The 12796-nt window shown below is 32.2% G+C and overlaps 1 protein-coding gene across 1 annotated transcript; it reads left to right on the plus strand.

The window, feature by feature from the left end:
- The first annotated feature begins 1732 nt into the window (after positions 1-1732).
- LOC127735268 (mesenchyme-specific cell surface glycoprotein-like) lies at positions 1733-12638 on the plus strand. Its single transcript, XM_052245387.1, has 10 exons — positions 1733-2587; positions 3660-3911; positions 4749-4944; positions 7671-7815; positions 8578-8692; positions 9390-9566; positions 10096-10164; positions 10661-10902; positions 11639-11850; positions 12476-12638. The coding sequence occupies exons 1-10, from the start codon at positions 2392-2394 to the stop codon at positions 12579-12581; spliced, it is 1710 nt and encodes a 569-aa protein (XP_052101347.1). The 5' UTR covers positions 1733-2391; the 3' UTR covers positions 12582-12638.
- The last annotated feature ends 158 nt before the right edge of the window (positions 12639-12796 follow it).

The following is a 12796-nucleotide window of genomic DNA, read 5'->3' on the forward strand; positions in this document are numbered from 1 at the left end:
TGAATTATAGTACAGTTTGAAAACCAACTCGTATCAATTTATAAGGTTGTTAGTTCATATATAATAATTTACACCTAACTGACCTTATGCCAAATCTTGCATACGATGATTTTCGTGATGTCTTCAGACCGGTCATTCCTGATTATCAGATAACATTTGAAATTTGGTCACTTGTTGCGGCTATTCTGTTGATCCAAAGGTTGTTACTGGAGACAAGTAAGTAGCCTGTTATAAGTACTAGTATGCAGACAGTGTGTACCATTTATTTAATAAATAAAAAAAAAAGGATTTCATTTCTTGACTATTTTTGTTAAATATAAGATATCAGAGTTGAATATTAAAATGTTATTTTAATAAAACAATTTATGTAAGAAATCTTTATAGAGATATTTTTTCTATGTAACTCCTCTGTTACTTTTTTAAGAACTGTGATACACGACAGCTTAGTTGTAACAGATATAACACGTTGTAGAATAGTTATAAACAAGTCAAGTGTGTGTCTACGGATTTATGTTTGATCAACCTGAGACTCAAACGTTGCCTCGGTCAGCATTGCCGTATGGTTTTAATTAACATCTTTAAAAGCTCACGTGGACCATTTTTAACCAATGTAACAACAGAAACATTTTGTTATTTATGTATAACCATGATTTTAGGATGTTTTGTCAATTTACTCAGTTCTTTTTACTATTTTTTATGCTTTATCTCTTACGTGCTTTTCATTTATGACTTTTTTCCTTTTATGACTTCGGTAGGAAATTTGAAACGAGTGGGTTAATACTACTAAAAAACTACTGAAATATTTTATTATTTTGGCAAACAAGTAAGGATTTTCATAAAGATATTAAATTTCTCAAATCAATGGAGAGGATTAAAATATTCTTCCAGTAGATAATAATGTGTCCACAAAGAACGCGTGGCTTTATTCGTTTTTATTTTAAACTGTCCTTTGAAAGGGTATATTTTCTCAGTTTTAAAATTGTGAAAAAGGAAAGTTACTTTGTTATTATTATTACTTTTTTACACTATCTTGATTTGAGAAAAAATATCTAAATTAGCAAAAGCTTGCATTTTATTCAATTTATACGAATTATGAAAAGAGTCTCCCATTTGTCATTCTTAAAGGCCTTAAACAGATTTGGTTTTATAGTTATAGGACAGAAAACCGATAAATGTTGACGAAGAAAAATATCAAAACATTGGACTCTGATGACCATATGGTTTGCCTAATCAGAACGAAGTAAAGAACGCTATATAATGTGAATAATTAAGATATTGGGTAAACGTCAATGAGATAACATTGCAACGTCACATACACACATAAAATGTCATCTAGAGGTCAACATACAGTCAACATTGATGAGCAAGCGTTCAAACCTCATTTGAAATATCCCAGACAATTGGGGAAAAAAATAAAGGCAGTCAAAGATATGATATCAACAGAGGCCACCAATGATATGATATCAACAGAAGTATAAATACTAGTATATAACATCAACAGAGACTTCGGTATATCAGATATCAACCGAGGCTACCAATGATCTAATATTTACAGAGGATTTAAACATCTGATATCAACATAAGCTATGAAAGATCTGATATCAACAAAGGCCATCAAAGATCTGATATAAATCGAGGCTACCAAAAGTTTGATATTAAAATAGGCTACCAAGATTTTATTTCAAATCAAGCTACAGGTAAACTCAATTTGTGACAGTAAGCCTAAGCTTTAAATACAATACAACTATCTCCTTAATATTAACAAAGGCTTCAGAAAATCGGATATCAATAGAGGCTATCGAAAATCGGATATCAACAGAGGCTATCAATGATACTGTACCAACAGAAGCTACGGAAGATCTTATATCAAAAGAGGCTACTGAAGATCGATATCAATGATCTTATACCAGCAGAAGCTATGAAGATCTCGTATCAACAGAGGCTACCGAAGATACGGAAGATCTTCTATTAAAAGAGGTCACTAAAGATAGGATATCAACAGTGGCTATGGAAGATCTTATATCAACAGAGGCTACTGAAGATCGGATATCAACAGAGGCTACTGAAGATCGGATATCAACAGAGGCTATCGATGATCTTATACCAGAAAAGGCTACGAAGTTTCATATCAACAGAGGCTACCGAAGATACGATATCAACAAAGGCTACGAAAGATCTTATATTAAAAAGAGGTTACTAAAGATTGATTTAAATACAATATTTTTATAGAATTAAGATTGACAACTTCTTTTTAAGTTTGTCCCGGTACATACATATTAAATTGTATTTTGTTAGTTTATTTGGCATCAATTCAATATTGCAACCTGTTTTTATTTCAATTTTAGATAGTTCGGTAGATGTAAATTTGATGTAATATTTGTTAATATCTGAATGAATTTTATTCTGCAGAAAATGAAGGCTTTAATACTGATCGTTTTGCACATAGCAGCAGTGCTCTGTCAGTTCAAACTGAATAAATTAAGTTATACGAAGCTGCCGTACACAACTAACAATAAGTTTGGTTTGCTTAGAAATGCTGCTCACCAGGCTGCTTATCATGCACAAGAACGTCTGCTCTATGTTTTAGGTAAATTTTTATTAGATATTTTTTTAGTTGAGCAACCAAGCACTGCATACTAACACAAAGTATATACACGACCTTCAACAAAAGGCATGTATAATAACCTAATGACAAGCTTTAAATCCCCTTGAATCTAGGTCAGACGTTTATTAATTATATTATCCTACAGATTTACAATCCTGTTTTTATTTATCAAATTGAACGTAATGAATCATGATCGAAACATAAGATAACCTACTATTATCGGTGGCTACAAGACACTTCCTGTGTAAAAAGATACTTTACATTAGACGGCTATACTTTCGGTCCATTTCAGGTGACTTGATCGAGATCACATGCTTTCAGCTCTATTTCAAAAGACAATATGGCTCTATTGCGTACCAAATTGACTTTATAATCATTTACACATTTATCTTAACATTTCAGGAGCGATAACTACTATAAAAAGGCCTCATCTCCGTGTTTTTATATACTATCGCTACAGACCAAATGTAACAAATCTTCATCTCAATATTCCAAACATTTTGCACCGATAGCGGAGTAGTGGTAACATTAAAAGTCAAAATGTAGAAAACGACCTTTGGCCTATACCCCAATTTTCAAGTATTTACCACTAACGGTTTATAAGTAAAACAACAATACATCTTAGTAGGAGGATAACAAAAAATAAAAAATGTAAAAAAAATATTCTTGAAACTTAAATGTTCATATACGCTAGCCACCATCTTTGATAATCCAATAACACCATCCTAATGGAAACAACATGCGATGGACTTTCATAGTAATGACTTGGAGCATGCATGCATGCCCTTTTAAAAACTGTCACTTGTATGACAAACACAACAGTTCAATTTAACCAGGCGTCTTGAAGCCAATGTCCCCGATCGATCAGGTGTGGTCATGTATTTTTACCGATACATCCCTCATCTGTATATATGTGTATATTTCTTCTACATACAACAGAAGGTCTGCAAAAGTGGTGAAATCTACTTTATAAGTCAATGGATATGTTTAAGCATGATTAAAAAATGTTTGCAATTCTCCTGTAGAAATTAAGAGAAATGTATGTGAATTGCAGGCAGTCAAACAGCGTCAAATGAACCACGTCTACTCCATATTATTGATGCAAGCAACCCATCATCTCCATCGGTAATCCACACGCACGAATTTAGTTCAACAGAAAATGGAAGAGCCAATGATATTGCTGTTTGTCCAGATTCAGTTGCTGTATCGTTAGATTCACCACTCGCTACTAAAGAAGGACACGTGGAGATGTTCGTGCCCTTTCGTCGCGGAGACTCACAGCTTGTCCAGATTGGAAGGGAACCAGGTAGTTGTTTGTTCACGCATGAGACTGCTATATATAACCCTAATTTCAGTTTCAGTTTCCAAGGAGAAGAAACGGTTGCAAAACAATTTAGAAAAGCGATTTATACAATCTGACTTTTGTGTTAAATGTTTGATATTACCTGATAGGAAATTACTTAAACAGCTACGTAATGTATGGATATTTTATTTAGTTCAAGCAATGGTTACTACAGACCTTGATTTACAATATTTAATACCTCCACATAATTCAACATGGAGAGTTTGCCTCGTCGATTTCCTTTTCTTCAAAAGAACTTGCCTGAATTCGTCCCACTTACCATCTACCAATGAGCTGTCTGTCTAGTCAAGTTGACAATTCTTTGTGTCGACCTCCAGAATTAATTTATTAGTTATAATTTTATCCATCTGTTGTCACAAATGGCAGGCCATTGCCTAAAATGTTTAAATAAATGATTTTAGAAATCAAACATCCCAAATTTGTCTTTTTAATTGCTAATTTGTTTATTAGATCTCAAGTGAACGTTGGGAAAATGATACTAGTATACCACTGAAAAAAATATTTTCCACATTTTGCTATACGTTTTATTCCAGCTTTTTAAGTTGTTGGTGTTGACTAGATATCGCTTTATTTACATAACTTATGAGGGGTTGGTGGAATTATATGAAATAATTAGAAATGAATGGAGAAAAGGAGAAAAAATAGTTTGAAGAGAAAAAAAAATTTCTCGTCCACCGTTATTTTTGGGTGAATATTCCAGTCCAAAAATATTGGGATATTGTTTGACTACTTTTTTTCTTTCGATCATTATTTCATTATTACTACTATTTTCATTTTCAGTTGGAGTTAACCCTAAAGGACTGGCTTTTACAAGTGACTGTCAAAAACTAGTTATCGCTAACGAGGGTCGCGGTGACTTGGACTCTGTTGCCCAACAGTTTGTTGATCCACCAGGAACGGTTAGCATATTACTGAGAAACGACATTGGTACACCAGCACTGGTTACCATTAATTTTGAGAGATTTTTAGGTGGAAGGTAAATATTTCGAGACAAATATGAATATTATGCATCCATTGTTTTACATTTGATTTAAAGGAGGATGAGCTGTCAAATTCATATTCACCAATTATACTCAGATTCTCATATTTGATTTATAACATACTAAAACGAACATCAAAATTACAAAAAGTTCAAAAGAAACCATTAAAAAAGAACGGAATTCATTATAATATATCAGCATTTCGTGTGTATTATTAAAAGACTCGACGCCATCTAATTAACTATCGCGATGACCCTAAAGGATATCGATGGTCATATGACTGACATTAACATAAATATAAATATAAATACAAATACACAGACAAACACGTGCAATCGTTTTAAGGCGATTTTTCTAGGTCTGTTTGATTTCATGTCATAGATTAAAAAAATAGGTAAATCATCGTTTTCGTAGGCCGACACAGCAAACAAAACGGTTTTATTTTTGAATTGAATGCTTCTTTTTGTAAACTCATTGGGGTGTAAAAGCGTTGACCGAAGTACATTCTAAAAATGTACGCACGGTCAACGCTTTTACAACCCTATGAAATTACCAAAAGAAGCATTCAATACTTATAATTACATTTTTTCGCTATGATCATGAATTAATACGATTACTATCAAGTGTTTCTTTCATTTACCTGTGCATTTTGTTGTGGAAACGTGTGTCATCATGTATGTTTCAATTCATGCAATTCATTTTGAAATGAAGAATGACGCGAGATTTCTGTTAGCCAATCAAAATAACGTATAATAATGAAACATACATCTTATGTAATTATTTCCCAGTGGCTCCCTTGTTTTACATTCTTTGTTTAAAACATGCATAACCCATCTCTAGCTAACAGGTGAAAGTGAAGGTCATATGAACGCAGATTCAATGAGGTTGAATTGTTTTCTTGCAAGCCAATAATATATCAGCGATATTGTTAAGCTTATTTTCACGAAATTGAATCAAACTGACTTCTAATAGCGAAATATTGTTTAAATTTCCGCTTTTATAAAGGTTTGAAACAAAACAAAATCATATTCTAATATTTTGCCTAAGATGTAGCTAATGTTCCTTAAATACGTGTGTATTCTTGGTTTTTCTTAGTTACAACATAACATGTTTCAGGTGTAAACAAATATTTCGACATTTTAAATACATTGCGAGATTTCGAGATCATTACTATGAATAAATTAAATATTTCTGGTGCACACGAAATGTACACGAAATGTACACGTTAATAAACTGTAATAGAAATCAACATAATTAGATAGTTTTGAATATAAAGTTTAGCACAAAAATATTGTGTCACATATGTATAGTTTTCTAAGTTTTCATTCAATAGTTTGATTCAGACGTATTGAAATATCACGAAATCAGAATGACACCTCTAAAAATAACTATCATGACATTATGTGGTAACCGATCAGAGATTGAACCTATATACGAACCGCTGTTGATAATGATATATGAAGCAGACAATATACACCTTCAACAAAAGTAAAAAGTAAAATAACAAAAATACCGAACTCCAGGAAAATTCAAATCGGAAAGTCCCTTATCAAATGGCAAAATCAAAAGCTCAAACACATCAAACGAATGGAAAACAACTGTCATATTCCTGACTTGGTACAGGCATTTCCTTATGTAGTGTGCATATTTAAATATGTAAACGTACATGTAAGTTGGTAGATCATGTTTAATATTTGCAAATCCACGTAAAATAAACATTGCATGCAATTTTATTTTGTGTAAGAGTCTCAAATCTTTAAATATAAATGAACGGATGTTGCAACAAGGCTTTTACTTTTAATTATTTTTAATCTATATACTACTATTATCTATAAATGTGCACTCAATTAATCTGTACACTACTAGTCTCTATAAAAGAGTATTCGGATTTAAATATGTACACTACAATTATCTACAAATGTGCACTCAGGTTTTAAGCTGTACACTACTAGTATCTATAAATGTGCACTCAGGTTTTAATATATATACTACTAGTATCTTCAAATGTGCACTCAGGTTTTAAGGTGTACCTTACCGAATTGTATCTATAAATGTGCACTCACATTTTAATCTGTTCACTACTAGTATCTATAAAAAGTGCACTCGATTTTTATCTTCATTTTGGAATCATAATCCACTTTGTTGAACGTACATAGAATGCATAAAATTAGACAATTAGCTAGTACAATTTTGTTGAGAGAATTTATATCTTGGTAAGATTTTGTTCCACCTGAAATAGGCAATGTCTTCAGCGTTTTCTGTTCCACTACGGAAACCAATCTTGTTCTTAATTTGAAATAAAAATCTATTGAAAAGTCGGTATTCCCAGAATAAATATTATGCCTTCGTCTGCATAGAGGTACATGTATTAGATTTATATATATATATATATATATATATATACTGTATGTAATATAAACTTTTTTTAAAGTTTCAAATACATGTACTTTGAAATGGCATACAATTAATAAGATTTTGTTTATTTTCATTTCAAGCTTGTAAACAACCTTAATTTTAGACCGAAAAATAAATGGATTTTTTATTTTATTTTCTTATTTTGACTACTTATAAATGTAAGATAGAAAAAAATGCGTGAAGCAAGTTCTGCTTATTTTTCCGTCAAATAAAAAAAAGCTGGTCATCTCTATTTGCAACAACATTAATTATCTTATTCCATATCATATAAACAAATCTAAAGCAATGTCATGATTACTTGTTAAAGGGAAGCAGAATATCAGAACAAAGGAGTAAGATGGGTATACCAGGGCAACCATAACGCTGGAGTCATAAACAAAATGTCTGACGACCTAGAGCCTGATCAGGTTACCATTAGCAACGATCAACGATTCGCTTATGTTTCTCTTCCTGTAAGTTTACAATTATATACAGGCGCTTGAACAACGTTGAAAAATAAATGCAAAGCGGCGGTGCATTTAAACTGCTTCAATGATTAGATTGTGTTTGTTTGAGCAAGAACATGATAAGCTGAAATTAAGATAACTGCAACACAAAAATGGTAAAATTGAGGTTCATGCCCAAAATGTTGTGGCTTTTAATAGCTCTTTCATCGAAATATTTGTCCTCGTAAAACAAAACTTATGACAATTGAAATCAAAGTTAACATGTCATTGTGACTCTATATCAGACCAATCCATATCAATCAGAATTCATTATCTTTGTTCAAGACAAGGAAAACATGAAAATGGGTAATTACAACTCAGAAAAAGAGGCAAATACAAAACTAAAGCACAAAATGTCAATTTTATACAAGAAAAGTAATTGCAGTTAGCAATGTATGAACAAATATTAAAAACCATTCATTTATAGTTTTCTGTATGAATCTATTAGCTGAATAACTGATATTAATGCATATGTACGTATACCTGGAAGGTAAAATAAGCAAATTGATTTCGTCAAATATATTCCCATCTTTAATCAATTTGATTTGATTATACTGATGAAATAATCTATGAAGTGAAGTTTTAATGATGTCGAATAGAGTTTTCAAATTTTAAAATGCACCCCACCCCACAAAAAAAGAGAAAACATGTTTGCCTTGTATTGCGCAGATACGTTATTCATTTCAAATCAAAACTAAAAGGCTGTAGAATATATTTTGTTTTTTTTAGGAAAACAATGCAGTTGCGAGAATAGACATTAATTCTTATTCAGTAAATGAAATTTTTGCACTTGGAATAAAGAATTGGACGCTTTATAATACAGACTGCAGTGACCAGGATGGAGGTAAGATTTCAGTTGTTTCTTCATTATATTCCATAACGAGAAATTTAAATGTTGCTTCCTAAGGACAATATGATACGATTAAATATGCAGCATGTATGCTTTACATATATATTCATATCAGATGAACAGAATTTACACTTCACAGACTTTTTGTAATCTCTAGTTGAGCTTGAGCATTGCCAATATGCTAAGGTTAAAATATCAATAGTATATGAGCGATGTGGCAACATTAATTCAGAGAAACCTAAGAGTTTTACTTTAAACAAAATATGCATATTATGAGCATATAAGGTTTTTACTTATGTAAAAAATAAAGAACACATGCAATTTAACAAAAATGGATCAGTATAGACTTTCTATGTTTATAATTGCCAAATACGCTGACGAGTTGTAATAACATCATTGTGTTTCATTTCACAAGGCTCTTATCCACATGTTTCAAAAAATAAACAATCATACATGTACGAGACACGCTTAGTTTAAATTGACACTCAAAGAAAAAAGTGCGTTTTGAGATCAAACATGTCAAAGGCAAATCATCAAAAGAAACAGAAAATCTTATTTCTATATTTGATTAAAATGGTAATCATTAAATAAATATTACAATTATATATAACAAAAATCATAATCAAACAAACAAAAAACAACAGCCACGATTGAAGAGGGGATGAACAATTATTCATGCTTCTACTTTTAGGGGGAAATTTGGTACGCCGTCCAATATATTCAATGTACCAAGCTACAGATATTGATACTGTTATTCTGAATGGCCAAGAATATGTCCTGTCGGCAAATCAAGGAGTCATCAAAAGATATGCCGCAGTGCAAGGCGATACATTTGACGAATCGAGGCGAGCAAGAACAATTGCTAGTGGTTAGTCCTTTCGTGTGTCGATTTTAACAACTGTTGCAGTAAACTGTAGTTGCTGTCTCATCTACCCGAAAGTGCTTTTATTCATAAATTTACCATTACAGCTTCCGAAATTAGCTAATTAAAAAACTGTCTGTTAAAATTTGTTTTTAATAAGTTAGACATAAACAACAAACTTTCTTCGCATTCATGAAAGATGGTATATTATTTCATCATTCCGATAACCTTTTTATGTCTTTCGTGATCTTGGAGAAAAGCCTTGACAAAAATAAATGTAGATTACATAAAAGTCTTTTGGGGGTTAATGCTTGATATTTTCCCGTATATGTCCTGGAAATTTTGCAACAAAAGAATCTCCAAACCTTCAATATTCTTACTCTATGTACTTCATAGCTGAAGGTGTCATTTTGTCTTAAAACGTAACATATTCATACTTTGTATCCCTTTTTGTATGAAGACATTTATGAATGATTATCTCATCATTATATTAGACCACATTGCAGATGAATACGTTTTGTATTTATGTTTTAAGATGGCGAATTTGACGAATCGTCGTGGACGTCTGAAATGTCAACAGCCGTACGCAACAATCAACAACTTGGTAAGAAATAAGTTGTACATGTAACGTTGTTTAATACTTCAATATTTTTACCTTTTCATATATAGCAATTATTATGATGCTTAAAACAGATGTTTCCGCCATTCTCGTCGCAATATCTACGTTAAGCAATAGGCAAGCATTCCTTAATCTTAAATGATTATTTTTAACAAATTAAAACTCACTTTTTTATGTCACCTTCACTGTAAACAATTTACTTAATGTACAGTTTCAATTAAGTATCCCTATATATTAGTTTTCGAGTATCTAGAAAATATATTCGATAAGGAAGTTAGATACATTCATACATTAATATATTTTTGCAGAGTCAAATTGAAAGATCATATTCATTGTCGAAACGTACATCATTTTTTAAAAACACTGCAACAAAGGGTCCGGTCCATCCAGTATTATAAAGCTCCATATTTTGTTTAAATATTTTTATAACGTCTTAACCAACCATGGGTTTTATGGTCATCTCTTTTCTTCAACATTACAGGTAGATGGCAAGTAAGATATAGTGATAACTTCGATTTTATTTCAAGACAAGTTAAGAATGTGATGGGTTATGGAGGACGCAGCATGTCTCTGTGGCAAACTCAAACAATGTCCTTAGCGTTTGATACTGGCGATGAACTAGAAACTCAGGAATTCCAAAATTATCCAACAACATTCAACGGGGAAGCCAACAATGGAAACCAATCTCCATTACAACAAGTAGATCAGCGTTCTGACGATCATGTAAGTTGCATGCCAGCATTGTCATGAAAGTCATTTCATTCATATTTTAATCAATGATTTTTAAAGAAGATCTTATAAATCTTTTCCCGACCATGTGTCATTTATTTTGGGTGTTCTTTTATTATACAAGACAGTTACAAACCCTTGATTGTCTAGATGACCATGTTGAAATCATTTGCTAAACCTACGAAGTTATATTAAACAGGTAAATCAGTTTCCAATATATTAAAAAATAACAGGAATAACAAAAAATTAAAGATGATAGTAGCACAACAGACCGAACCATTCTTGATACATATATAAGTATTGAAATTGTGACATTTAACTCAATACCAAGGATCTGCCATTTTTTTATTGACGTGAAAACAGACACGACAGGTGATGAGGCGAAGCGTCTGGTTTTATATTATAGTGGAGCAGGATAGCATTATGCTTATCATTCCGGAGCACCTGAGATCATCCCTGGTTTTTTGCGGGTTCCTGATGCTCAGTCTTTAGTTTTCTATGTTGTGTTTTGTAAACTGTTGTTTTTTCCTTTTTCTATTTTTTTTATCGTTTTTTGTTTTTTTTTAACATGGCGCTGGCAATTCATTTTCGACTTATGACTTTGAATGTCCCTTCGGTAGATTTCGCCTCTCTTCATCTTCATATAAAATTACGCAGAAAACTTTCCAGTTGACGTACTTTCTTTCATATTTTAATCAGCCACTGTCATACTCCTTTATCCTTTTTTCAGGGCCCAGAGCCCACTGCTGTAGCAAGTGGTCTATATGGAAATAATTTACCAATAGTAGTCGTAGGCACAAGAACTGGGCTCATTCATATGTACAGTGATGATTTGTTGGTGCCTAGACATCAATCTGTACACCGTGAGGGCATGACAACTCAGCCTTGGAATACGCTGTACACCAACGGCCAAGCTGGAGACGCCATTATAACCGACATCGGGTAAGTACATATTATCGTCTGCGTACCAATCCAAATATTGGCTAGATACAAAACTGGTTACCTGTGACCACTAAATTACTAAGGTTTGATGATGCTACAAGTGATACTTCAGAGAATTGTATGATAATGAAAATAAAAATATCACTTGTAGGGTTCGAACAACAAGGAATTGGTCGCTCATTTTGTGGACAATATTAAAATTGATTAAACATTTATTGGAATTCGCATTCATGAAAATAAAAATAAAATACCAATAGGCTTATTTTTCCGTCTATAAAGTAATTTGGAGTCTTTCTGTATCTTAACAAAATCACAACGTTCACTGACGAGTAGACTATTTGGTATGTAAAACGTGCGGACATTGAAGACACCATGTATAACATAAGAGCCAAAACGCATGGTCAGTTATGTATAGAAGTACCGAGTTTCTAGTAAGGAAAAATAATAACTAAATTTTCAAAATTTTTCAAACTAAAACTGCACAGACCTATAGCAACCTCCCATTTTGTATGGCAATCATTCAAACGTGTTGTGGTATATAATTTGGCCTAAACAAAGATTTTTTTGTTCAACCATACAATGGATTTGTTTACTTTTGTTCATTTATTTATTTGTCTTTTTGTAGAATTATAAATGCAAACGAGTCACCAAATGGACAACCTTTAGTATGGGTTATTGGTTCCGCAACAGGATCTGTTGGAATGTATCAAGTTCAGCTTAACAGGAAATAGAACAATTACTACATAGATTAAATATAAACCTCTGAAAATAAAAATTAAAAAAATGATCGATAGATCTATTATTTTAATCTTGCAGAACATCTTTTCTTCGTGTTTGATTCAGTCACCTCTTGCTTAGAACTTAGTCAAAAGGATCGATAGGCCATGCTTTTATGGTATGTAACCACAGCACCTCATAATGTTGGTCAAAGGCACTTTTATTCATA

This window comes from Mytilus californianus, unplaced genomic scaffold, assembly GCF_021869535.1.
Source record: "Mytilus californianus isolate M0D057914Y unplaced genomic scaffold, xbMytCali1.0.p SCAF_3, whole genome shotgun sequence".
Taxonomy (NCBI): Eukaryota; Metazoa; Mollusca; class Bivalvia; order Mytilida; family Mytilidae; genus Mytilus; species Mytilus californianus.

What these genes read in the sequence shown, in the direction of transcription:
- LOC127735268 (XM_052245387.1), top strand. Translation starts at nt 2,392, where the DNA reads ATGAATTTTATTCTGCAGAAAATGAAGGCTTTAATACTGATCGTTTTG. An exon ending in CCAGATTGGAAGGGAACCAG is followed by an intron (nt 3,912 to 4,748) that starts GTAGTTGTTTGT and finishes TTTCATTTTCAG; the next exon opens with TTGGAGTTAACCCTAAAGGA. An exon ending in ATCAGCGTTCTGACGATCAT is followed by an intron (nt 10,903 to 11,638) that starts GTAAGTTGCATG and finishes TCCTTTTTTCAG; the next exon opens with GGCCCAGAGCCCACTGCTGT.